Below are 12,522 nucleotides of genomic sequence, written 5' to 3' on the forward strand. Positions count from 1 at the left end.
GATGACCAGTTACTAGATTTGGAAACACCATCTCAATATATGGCTCCGTTTTCGTGTTGTTAGGTTTTAAGTAGGTTGACCTTTGACCTCGATGATCATTATTTTGGAACTTGTAGTACCTGATGACCAATTACTAAACGTGGAAACACGACTTCAATATGTGGCTCCGTTTTCGTGTTATTAGGTTTTAAGTATGTTGACCTTTGACCTCGATGGTCATTATTTTGGAACTTGTAGTACCTGATGACCAATTACTAAACGTGGAAACACGACCTCAATATGTGGCTCAGTTTTCGTGTTATTAGGTTTTAAGTAGGTTGACCTTTGACCTCGATGGTCAATGTTTTGGATCTTGTAGTACCTGATAACCAATTACCAGACTTGGAAACACCATCTCAATATGTGGCCCCGTTTTCGTGTTATTAGGTTTTAAGTAGGTTGACCTTTGACCTCGATGGTCAATGTTTTGGATCTTGTAGTACCTGATGACCAATTACCAGACTTGGAAACACCATCTCAATATGTGGCCCCGTTTTCGTGTTATTAGGTTTTAAGTAGGTTGACCTTTGACCTCGATGGTCAATGTTTTGGATCTTGTAGTACCTGATGACCAATTACTAAACGTGGAAACACGACTTCAATATGTGGCTCCGTTTTCGTGTTATTAGGTTTTAAGTATGTTGACCTTTGACCTCGATGGTCATTATTTTGGAACTTGTAGTAGTTGGTGACCAGTTACTAGATTTGGAAACAGCACCTCAATATGTGGCTCAGTTTTCGTGTTATTAGGTTTTAAGTAGGTTGACCTTTGACCTCGATGGTCATTATTTTGGAACTTGTGGTTGGTGGTGACCCGTTACTAAATGTGGAAACACGACCTCAATATGTGGACCCGTTTTTGAGTTATTAGGTTTTAAGTGTCATACAAACGACGTCCAGGTAAAAGTAGGTGTGGTATTGGTAATCAGCATGGCCGAAAACCCCCATATGCCGAGTTTCATCCAAATCGGTTAAAATTATCATAGAAAGGACGTATCCCACGTGAACCATAAGACACAGGTAAAAATAAGTATGATATTCGTAATCAGCATGTTCGAAAACCCTCATATACCGAGTTTCATCCAAATCGGTTAAAATTGTCATAGAAAGGGCGTATCCCACATAAACTATAAGACCCTGGTAGAAATAGGTGTGGTATTCTTTACCAGCATGGTCGAATCGGAAATGTAAATGTTTCTGCGCATGCGTGTTATTTGTACTAAATCGGATTTGGTATACGCAACCAAGTGTGGGTGTATACTATGTTATTTAGGTGATGAAAAATAGGTCATAGTCTTTTATGACCTGCTTGTTGCACGTAGTCTGCTCTATTGAGCAGGGACCAGCACTGCAACTGGGACAGTCTGTAGTCTAGTGTAATTTTTCTGCGCATGCGTGCAATGTGTAATTAATTGGAAATTTAATTTTACTGCGCATAAGCAATCAAGTGTGTGTGTGTGTGTGTGTTTGTGTTATTTTTTTATTCTCTGGTCTATTATGTTGTTATAAAGTGCTCGTAAGAGAAAACGGGGGTGTTATATCTTATTTTATGTTTCTGCGCATAGCCGTAATCTGCTCCTAAACTGGAACAATCTGCGATCTGCTGTGTGTATGTGTGTGTGTTGTTATCTTTTTTTATTCTCTGCTCTATTATGTTGCTATAAAGTGCTCGTAAGAGAAAACGGTGGTGTTATGTCTTATTTTATGTTTCTGCGCATAGCCGTAATCTGCTCCTGAACTGGAACAGTCTGCGGTCTGCTGTGTGTGTTGTTATTTTTTTTTAACGGCGGAATTGGAACAGTTTTGCGCATATGCGCAGTAGGTCAAAAATTTGTCTCAAAATGGAGGGCGAATACTCCCCCATTATTCTCTGCTTCTTATTTTATGTTTCTGCGCATAGCCGTAGTCTGCTCCTGAACTGGAACAATCTGCAGTCTGCTCTATTATGTTGCTATAAAGTGCTCGTAAAAGAGAACGGGGGTGTTATGTCTTATTTTATGTTTCTGCGCATATGCGCAGTAGGTCAAAAATTGGTCTCAAAATGGAGGGCGAATACTCCCCCATTATTCTCTGCTATGTTGAAAAAAAGTGCTCATAAAAGGGAACGAGTGCACCCCTGCTATGCTATATAGTCTCATGTTATATGTGCTATGTTATGTGTTCGTAAAGTGCTCATAAAAGGGAATGAGTGCACCCCTGCTATGTTAGATAGTCTTATGTTATATGTGCTATGTTAAATAGGCAGATGAAGAATGTGATATCTGCTCTGCTATGTGTTCGTAAAGTGCTCATAAAAGGGAACGAATCTTATGTATTACGTGCTATGGTATGTGGCATGTACGCTGGGCCCGGCACCGACCAATCAGCGCGGCACTCCTAAAAGACTGTGGTTGAACGGTGGGCGGAGCCGGGGAGGGGTCGGTACCAGCCAATCGGCGTGAACGGGGCGGGAGGCTCCTGCGCCAGCCAATCGGCGTCAAGGGGGCGAGGTCCCGCGCCAGCCAATCGGCGGGAGTCCCGCGCCAGCCAGTCGGTGCGGTAGATAGGAGGTCGTAAAAGAGCGTGACCGATCAGCGTCAAGGGGTGTAACCGTGCCAGCCAATCAGCTTCAGGGGGCGTGGCCAACGCCAGCCAATCAGCGTCAAGGGGCGTGGCCGGGGGGCGTGGCCTACACCGACCAATCAGCGTCAAGGGGGCGTGGTCAGCCAATCAGCGTCAGGGGGCGTGGCCAAGGGGGCGGGGTCACGTGACCTGCGCCAGCCAATCAGCGTCAAGGGTTTGCGCATGCGCAGTAGGAAAAAAAACTCGCCCAAGTGTCCCCACTCTACTTGCATTCACCACTGAAAATTACAATGACAAATCTTGACAAATGATTGCTACTGTAAGTATTATTTCGTATTTTATTCGTAGATATATGGTTAAAATACCTTTGGTGCGGAAGACCAGATTCGATTTGTAGGTGGGAGTTTGTGTGTTCAGTTTTAAGTAAAGCTTTAGATCCATGTTTAACATAGCCTTTGTGCTGGGCGAAACTGTAAACTAGCACAAAGTTATATTTCAATCGTATGAATGCCTTACTACTGTTTCATTCTTTGCGAATTTACGCTGTAAGTTCTTTCTGATTCCCAGGCAAAAATAAATAAAGAAAGAAAGTAACTTTGTTTAGACCGTGCATACTTTTAGTACTAGAAGAATTCCTGTCCGTTTTCGCGATTATAGCTAGCATCTACCTACTTGCAAAAATAAATAAATAAAAACTAGAGCAATCTTCTTTAAATTAATTTTTTTGTACTTTCTTCTTTCCCAATGTACTTTTATCACTCCGATGCAAGAAGTATGTAGTTCGATCCCAAGCAACGTATTTTTCTAAAGCTTAAGAGATTGTTGGAGACAGGTTGTTGTTATCGAGGTTTTTAGCTGTATAGTGATCAATGTTAAGGCAAGAAATGGTAAATTTCTCCTGCTTGCGGAGGACCAATCACCTCCACTAACAAACTCAATTCGTAACAGTTCACTTTCTACATCCTCGTCACAATTAATGGTGACCCATCAAGTAGTTCCTGAGGTTTTCGTCTTTCGGATGGGCGAACAGACAAGGTAAATACGGGGAAATCAAAAAGTAAAGGAACTTGTGCAATTTCTCTCACACTAGAGTTTGGTAACACTGCTAGTATCCAGCGCTAAATCAGTGTCGTCTGCAACACTTCTATGCAGCGTGTCACTCTTATTCCCGCGTTAGTCGTTGCAGTTTAGCAGACCATTAAAAATGACAGCTCCGTTGTCCATCTGCACCACGGAGGAAATGAGGTCAGTGATTCGCTTTTTGTTTGCGGAAGGTGTTAAACCCAACCGGAAAGTGTGTGTAGAATGGATCCCGAAAGAATTGTCAGCACACCGTAAGGCACAAAGGTTGGACATATCTCATAAACATTTGCCGTCGCGAGGGAGATGGATCTTTCAGCAAATCATTACTGTAGATGAAACTTGGGTATATCATCGCGAACCGGAAAGGAAGGCTGCGAGCATGGTTTGGGAACACCCATTATCGCTAGAAGTTAGGAAACTTAAATGTCAATCATGAGCTAGTCATTGATGCTGTGTAAAATTGGTTGCAGGTGAAAGCGAAAAACTTGTTTTCCGACGAAATCAAAACACTTTTGAAACGTTGCGAAAAGAGCGTTAAAGTGCAGGGAGATTATGTAGAAAAATAATGTGTTTCAGTTTTCTATCATTAGAATAAATATACCTTTTCTCAAAAGTTCCTTTGCTTTGGGACTTCAATTCGTATATATAGGAGTTTCGGCGAACCAAACTACTGAAAATTCGGTTTGATGTAGCTTGGAGGAACACATTATACATACATTAAAATGAATTTCGCCAACTTACCCTCTACTCCTTCCTCTTCTTCTTCTTCCTCTTCGTGCTCATGTTGAAGGACATCTCCTCTGGACACAGGAGATCCCCATTCGCCCTGTTGTTGTTGTTGTTGTTGTTGAGGTTGAGGTTGCTGCTGTGCTCCAGAAGGGCCAGGGAATGGTTCAGAGTAGGACGGTAGATAAGCTGCCCAGCTGTCTACTAACGCCTTTCGTCCTTTCGTCCCAAGACGACCGAGCTCTGCTAACAACAACGCCTGAGCAGCTTCTCGAACCTGTTGGAAAAATACGACAATAGTAATGCTCCTGCTAAATATCTTAACGCCACTAAAAATGAATAAAATGAAACTAGATAATCCATGTTTCTAGCAATCCACTAGTTATATTTTAATAAGATATGTAACAAAAAAAGACAGTTGTGACGCATATCACATATTTAATAATAGGTATAAGTGAAGAATGAACCGTAGGAACCCTTTTCGTATTCAGTGTAATAATAAACAAAATAATAATAATAAATTGGAATATAAATATCGAGCACGTATATGTAAGACCAGAATCTCTCAAAGATAAATGTGACAGTGGCTTTACATTGTTGTCACATTACTTTTCACTTCTGCTTAGAATTTAAACTGTTCACATTCTTTCCCATTTCTCGGAATTACATCTTCAACCTGTCCTACTAAAAATAAATTTATGTTGCTTGAAACGCGTTTAAAAATATCCAGTACATATCGTTCGCGCCAGTATCTAGATTCAAAGAAATTTGCGCCACAAAATGTGTGTCTGCAGAATTAATACTTATCATAGTGTGAAGTCCGAGCATACCGACCATCAGGGAGGACACGTTCGTCCTACTGTTTCCAATGATTAAACGCTGTCGACAAAAGGACAGGTATACGGGAGTGAGCGAGTCCGTTATATGTTGATCGCTCTGTATCTGCAATAAAGGATGATGCCAGCGAACGCCTATTTTACAATTAAGTGACTTTGAGCGTGAGTGTGTAGCCGGGATGCGAGAGGGCCGATTGTTGTTCCACAGAATCGTCGCTTGCGTTGATTGACATGTCGGTGATCCCAAGTAGCTTAGAAGATAGGAGACAGATGCTTCTCACACCAAACGTGCCCAAACAAAACTGTGGGAAGCGCTTCGATAGAAGAATCGTTCAGACTGCTTCGGTTGACAGGTCGATACCAAAATTGGGTCTATAGCCATCGTGGCTTTTAATATGAGCGGACGAACACCAAGCATACAATTGCAGGAGGCTAACTAACTAACTCTATGGCCTATGGAACCTGGAGGTTCAATGCCGCGTTCACAAAAGCTCTCCACTGACTTCTATCCTTAGCTAATTGCATCCAGTTTCTACTTTGTATTCCTATCTCTGCGAGATCCATCTTAATATTGTCCTCCCATCTCCGCCTAGGTCTTCCTAATGGTCGTTTTCCGATTGGTCTTCCAGTCAAGACTTTGAAAACGTTTCTACTTTCTTCCATTCTAGCTACATGATCTGCCCACCTAAGCCTCCTAGACTTGACGACCCTAACAATGTTGGGTAAACCGTATAAATTATGTAGTTCTTCGTTATGAAGTTTCCGCCATTCCCCATTCCCGTTCCTCTTGGGTCCGATTATTCGTCTCAGGATTTTGTTCTCAAATACTTTCAGTCTATGTTCTTCTCTCAGAGTAAGTGACCATGTTTCGCAACCATACAGAACAACAGGCATGATTATCGTTTTATATATTTTAAGCTTCAAATTCTTCAACAGAATTCGCGACAACAAGAGATTTTGAACCGAATAGTAACACGAATTCCCTGCTTTTAGTCGACATTTAATTTCTTCGTGAATATGATTTTCGTCTGTTAATATTGATCCTAAATATTTGAAAGTATCCACTTTATCAAAAGTATTATTTGCAGGAGGCAGGTCTATATTCATGCTTTCCCCTTTCTCGATCATCCCTGACACATGATTATCGCGGAGAAGAGGTGAACAAAATAACAGTTATGTGCCGCTCTGTAGACGTAGAGGTTAGAGGAAAAGTCCAGCACGTGTTCATACTCATCATAAAAAATAGACAAGTAGCATTTTAGTACAAAAAACAAGCAACTTCTAGCCTTCATTCAGGGGAGTATGAATATGTAGTGTATCGCACATTCGTCATTAATCCTATTCTCCAAATATATCTGAACAGTTTGCAAGATTTCGTGTGAATAAAATTAGATTTTCTCTGAATTGGAAAACCAAAATTTTAAACTATTCATTAACTGTCTTGAAATAGGAAAACTGATTCGCATTTTCAAAATGCAGGAATGGGTTTTCGTTTAGGCCAGAATTGTAACTTAATTTGAAAAAAGCAGCGAATAAACATCTACAAGCTAGCTACAAATTTCCTATAAATATCGAGAAATACTTCACGGATTTTAACAAATATTTATTAGGAAGTCTATTCATGAGGGAGTTCATAAATAAAGATTGATACATTGGTATAGCATACAAGACTACTGACATCAGAATAAAGAATGTTGTAAGAGATGTCAAGGATCAGGATTATGCTGTTTCAGGGTTACCTAAACACCTAATATTTCTAAATATATTATTAAGAAAGTCATTGGTTAAAACCACATCACAAATTCGAAGCAACGTTTCTGGATCTTATAATGCCAGAACCAAAACCCATATTTTAAATTTGTTTGGTTAGATATAGTAAGATTTAAAAATATTATTGGACGATGGCAAAACAATACCTGTGACTGTGCGGTTGCGTTGGACTACTGTCACTTCAAAGAAAGAAACAAAAAGAATCGGGAGGGATTTATGCACCCAGATCAAATTTTTGGCATGGGACCATTTTTGGATTGCTTTGCGCCCCTCAATTTTCGGCAGAGGTTCATTGAGCCTGATACTCGTACAACAATAGTGTAGTAGTTCGCTGTACATAGTATCATCAGGAAAATTTTGTAATCTGCAGTAGGAAAAATTAGTTTTACCGTAATTGATACTCTCAAGCATACTATATTAAGCAAATCTAAAAATGAAATGAAATGAAATCTTTGAGTTTTACGTCCCACGTTTATGCCGGTTAGGCTAAAGGTGACGGTGATTATGAGAAATGAATGAAATTATGGAATGAAGAAAGTGCGAGGAAACGGGAGAATCCGAGAAAACCCACAAGCACGGTGTTTGTTCACCACTAAGCAAATCTGAATTAATATTAAGAGTAGTATGTCATCACCACCATCATCATCATCGCCATCAAATCCCGATTTCAGCATTATGCAGAATTGGAATGGGAACTAGGCTTATCAAACGAATTCTCTTATGTCAAATTTGACAGTGGCTCCTTATGGTGGAGGTGGGCAAAGCGTACTAACTGCTTTCAAACTTACACGTAGTACAGTACGTACCAATTATGTTACAACTGCAATTAATATTATTACATTACGTACAGTTGGACTAATGTACTTCGTCTATTGTATAACCTTTTTTCATTATTTATTTATTTATCTATTAATTCTTACATGAAACAATTGTCATCCTTGCTCTTTAATGCATAGTTGAGTCTAATGTCTCTTCGCAGCACCAAGGAGCCTATGTGAGACGAAGATTTATATGTTCACTTGAAATCCGAAATGCATATAATTCATGAGAGATGGAATACGGTCCTCCACGAACAACAGTTTGTTATAGATTAAAATAGAAACAAAAGTTTTTTTAAAAAAAAATTCAGAATGAAAAATGAAATGAAATGAAAAATGAAATGAAATAATAAAGTTTTACGAACCCACGGTTATGCCGATTAGGCTAAAGGAGACGGTGACGATGAGAGATGAGTGAAATGAAGAAAGTGGGAGGAAACGAGAGAACCCCGAGAAAACCCACGAGCACGGTGTTTGTCCACCACAAAGTTCACACGGCGCGAGCTGGGATCGAACCAGGGACCCCAAGCACTGGAGGTGAACACTCTACCACTGAGCCACCGCGCCCCCAGAATGAATGAAAAATGAGTCTACACTGAGAATCGAACCTGGGTCTCCGGCTTACTATGCCGGTACGCTACCCAGTCCGCTCCCTTATCAGCCACAGACTTTTAGACTTGTCGATGTTCAGCCATTCAACCAGACAAACACTGAGTATTATTATTATTTTCAATCTCACTATATATTGGTCTGGAACTTTTTATTTTATCAGCAGGGAATTCTAACCTAATCTTCCTAATAATTACAACTAAAGCATTCTAAATATTTTGTGTAACTTAAACATCGTGAGAATAAAAGAGGATACTCTTACATAAAATACAAAAATTTATACCTCCAAGCAACGATCTTGCCAGCGTCTCGCCATCATTTCGACCTGAGGTCGCTTGAATGTTCTTGACCCCGCTTGAGTAACTTTGTCTGGGAGTAAAACACAGTGTAAAGTCGCCAGAAGGCTCCAACCCTGTTTGATCTGCGCTTGTTGTGCGGTGAATGCATCTTCGTTCTCTTCTTCTGCCCGACTTGAAGACCACGTCATAGCAGATTTCGTACTCTGTCTGAAATGCAAGAATGTTCCTGTAATGGGTTACATCAAAGCATATACTTGAGATAAATTGAATTTTTTTCTATCTTTAAAACTCTATATAAATATACATATATCGTTTAAATAATAAATAAATATAATAAGTAAATGTTGCCTTACGAAGCACTGTTGATAAATTTGAGACGAGGAGATTCTTGGTTCTGGGACGCATGCGAAAATGGGCATGAATATATTATAGATATTGGCATGATAGATTAGTGTAAGTTGTCTTTTGAACATCTACTGCAAAAGCAAAAGCAATAAAATGTCTAAAAAACGTAACAAACATGCTGTCAAATGTGCAAAACAAAGAAAATTATCAACTCTAAAACAATCTTAAACGAAATTTGAGGTAACTTGGAGCTTTGAATCTTTTGACTTTTTTTTTTTTATACCTGTGTTCATTATAATTATATGTAATTTGTTTTCATTTGATTTGCTACGTTTACATTTTAAAATAAAATTTTCCACGCAACTAACCGTATTATAAAATCATTAAATCAACTATGAGAAGTACTGGAACAAGAGATCTAGGAAGTCATGTATCATTAGTCACGTATATGTACTTTTCCCGTGAAATAAGCGCGATTTTTAAGGACTTGATTTTGCTAATTTCTTATTTGACTCTATTGAAATGTGCCTATCCTTTTGAAGTTTAATTATTCTAATGCATAATTTTAAAATTCTCTAATTAAATTTCATATACAAGTATTACAACTATAGATTACAAAAATTAAATTTTCAAGAGACAGATTTGACGCAATCTTATCATTAATGCGTACTAAAGCAATACACGGGATTCAATCTCAGGTCCTTGGATTTTGAAACCAAGCAAGCTAACCACTGAACCAAATGTTTTTTATTGCAGACTTACCTTATTATTATTATGTGTTGAATTAAAGTTACACTTCTTTCGGTTATCTTTCGTTTTACCAGTATATTTGTAACCATTAATTTTGACGTTTCATTCCATACTTGCTCTTTCAATGTTTGGATACGATACAAACTACATAAATTCTTGTTGGAAAAAAAAAGTTGAAGGGAAAGATATGCATAAATAAACTGTTGTATAACCTATTACATATATTTCTTTAAAAGCACGCTTTTTTAAATCAAAAGATCTAATATATTTCAATCAAAAATTTTCTTGTAGGCTTGACTGAGTTCATCTGGTCATCTGGAGAACTACATACAGTGTAGCCAAACTCAAACTATCACTAAACTCAGCATGATGTTCTTATTCCGTAGAAAATACGAAAACTCGATTTAGGGGCCGTTCAAAAATTTTGTGGACTCTGATCCAAAAACTAATTATTAGCCAAGATCGCAATCTTTTGATGCAATTTTTTGAATCAATCTTAAAATTCTCGTTTACCATTTCTCATAATTTACGATAAGCTAAGAATAATAACGAAAGTACATGTTACATCCATCACTGATATTTTGTTTATAATGTTGTTAGGTTTTGTTTCATGTTTGGTATACATACAGGTATTGTAAATAAAAAAAAGTGCAAAGTGGGAACTTTAAGCAGCATTGCCAATTTCACACATATAATTCATATCTTCGGTGATATCAAATAGATATAAAGAATATTATGATCTTTACGTATATTGTAAGCTATCTACGTGATTGTATATATTTATTTAAAGAATTTTTCGCAGTAAAACCACTTAGAAAAAAGAAATCAATCTCTTCAACTTTGCTCCTAACTAACTAACTAACTCTATGGCCTATGGAACCCGGAAGTTCAATGCCGCGTTCACAAATGCTTTCCACTGACTTCTATCCTTAGCCAACTGGATCCAGTTTCTACTTTGCATTCCTATTTCTGCGAGATTCATCACTAAACTCAGATGCGCAGTGATAGTCCTCCCATCTGCGCCTAGGTCTTCCTAATCGTCATTTCCCGACTGGTTTTTCAGTTAAGACTTTGAAAGCGTTTCTACTTTCTTCCATCCTGGCTACATGACCTGCCCACTTGAGCCTCCTAGATTTCATGACCTTCAAAATGTTTAGTAAACCGTATAAATTATGTAGTTCCAAGTTATGAAGTTTCCGCCATTCCCCATTCCCGTTCTCTTGGGTCCGAATATTCGTTTCAGAATCTTGTTCTCAAATAACTTGAGTCTACGTTCTTCCCTTGAAGTAAGCGACCATGTCAAACTTCAAATTCCTCGACAGAATTCGTGACAAGAGATTTTGAACTGAATAATAACACGAATTCCCTGATTTTAGTCGACATTTACTTTCTTCGTGAATATGGTTTTTGGCTGTTAATGTTGATCCTAGATATTTGAAAGTATCCACTTTATCAAAAGTATTACTTGATATGTTAACGCATCCATAATTTGCCGTATTTATTCAAAATACGTCATATCATGATCACAGTATTTGACACTAAGGAACTTTGGGCATGCATTTCCTCGTAGATCTTAGTTGTGTTATTACTGCTGTAAAGTCCTCTAAGTTTGGATGCTTGAGATATTATAGGGTCCTCAGTTTATAATACTGAATAATAAATGATGTATTTTAAGTTTTCGTTTAAGATGTAGATTTGAAATTTGTAATTATCTGCCGCAGTGCCGTTTTAAAAAATATAAACTTTATGTAGGGTTGGCAACATTGTTAATCTGGTCATACTTCAGTATGTGGAATAATGTCCCATTGTCGTATTTTCATGGATAAAATATTAGCGTTTTTTGATTATCAGTTTATAATTTATAAGGGCGTTTCAAGATAAATGATTCACACTGGATTTATGCGTTTTATTTAAGCGATATTGCATCGCAGTTTGCGACACTAAATCTTAGAAATGCGATACAAACGAAAAACCGTACTGCAAATTGCGATGCATCTGCAATCATAATTTATTATCGAAGCACTGGCGCAAATCCCAGGGGGGATGAGGGGGACATGTCCCTCCAATCTTGGAACTGGGGGGACTGTCCCCCCAATAATCCGATTTGAAATGTGCTTTTTGGGAAAAAATGTGATGACTTGTGTCCGATTACCACAAAGGAAAGTTAGATGAAATTGATGTCCCCCCAAAATAAGCCTCAAATCTGCCCGCCTCCCAATGTTGAAGACAACTCTGCTCCCTGAATCTTCACAAAATTGTTTTTCAACTTCACAAATATTTTGAGCATCGCTTAACAAAAAAGATCTTACGTGTCCCCCCAATGTTGAAGATAGATTTGTGCCGCTGTACTGAAGTGTGCTATTTTTCCAACAAATAAATGATATCATTATCTTCTGTTCACGACAAAATGGTTTTCCTTTGATCTTCCATATAGTTAAAGCTCAGTGATTAATTCCTTCAGAAACCCGATGTTTTCTTTAGGTGTTTGTTAGGTTTTCAAGGACATAATAAACCACGGATTATACTGTATGTCAAATTAGGGCCGCGGTGGCTCAGTGGTAGAGCGTTCACCTCTCATGCATGGAGGTCCTTGGTTCGATTCCCGCTCACGCCAAGTGAACTTTGAGGTAGATAAACACCGTGTGCGTGGGTTCTCTCGCGGTTCTCCCGTTTCCTCTCTTCATT

General features: G+C 38.5%; 1 protein-coding gene across 6 annotated transcripts in view; it reads right to left on the reverse strand.

The window, feature by feature from the left end:
- Rbcn-3B (WD repeat-containing protein Rbcn-3B) overlaps positions 1-12,522 on the reverse strand; it is a 334,889-nt gene that overhangs the window by 75,807 nt on the left and 246,560 nt on the right. For all 6 annotated transcript variants that reach the window (XM_081743283.1, XM_081743279.1, XM_081743282.1 and 3 more), the window contains 2 exons: positions 8,727-8,949; positions 4,426-4,687 (listed from right to left, as the gene is read on the reverse strand). In XM_081743283.1, the coding sequence (XP_081599409.1) occupies positions 4,426-4,687; positions 8,727-8,949 (485 nt within the window). The remainder of the gene's footprint in view (positions 1-4,425; positions 4,688-8,726; positions 8,950-12,522) is intronic.

The sequence above is a fragment of the Thermobia domestica genome, chromosome 16 (genome assembly GCF_964235325.1).
Source record: "Thermobia domestica chromosome 16, izTheDome1.hap1.1, whole genome shotgun sequence".
NCBI classification, from domain to species: domain Eukaryota; kingdom Metazoa; phylum Arthropoda; class Insecta; order Zygentoma; family Lepismatidae; genus Thermobia; species Thermobia domestica.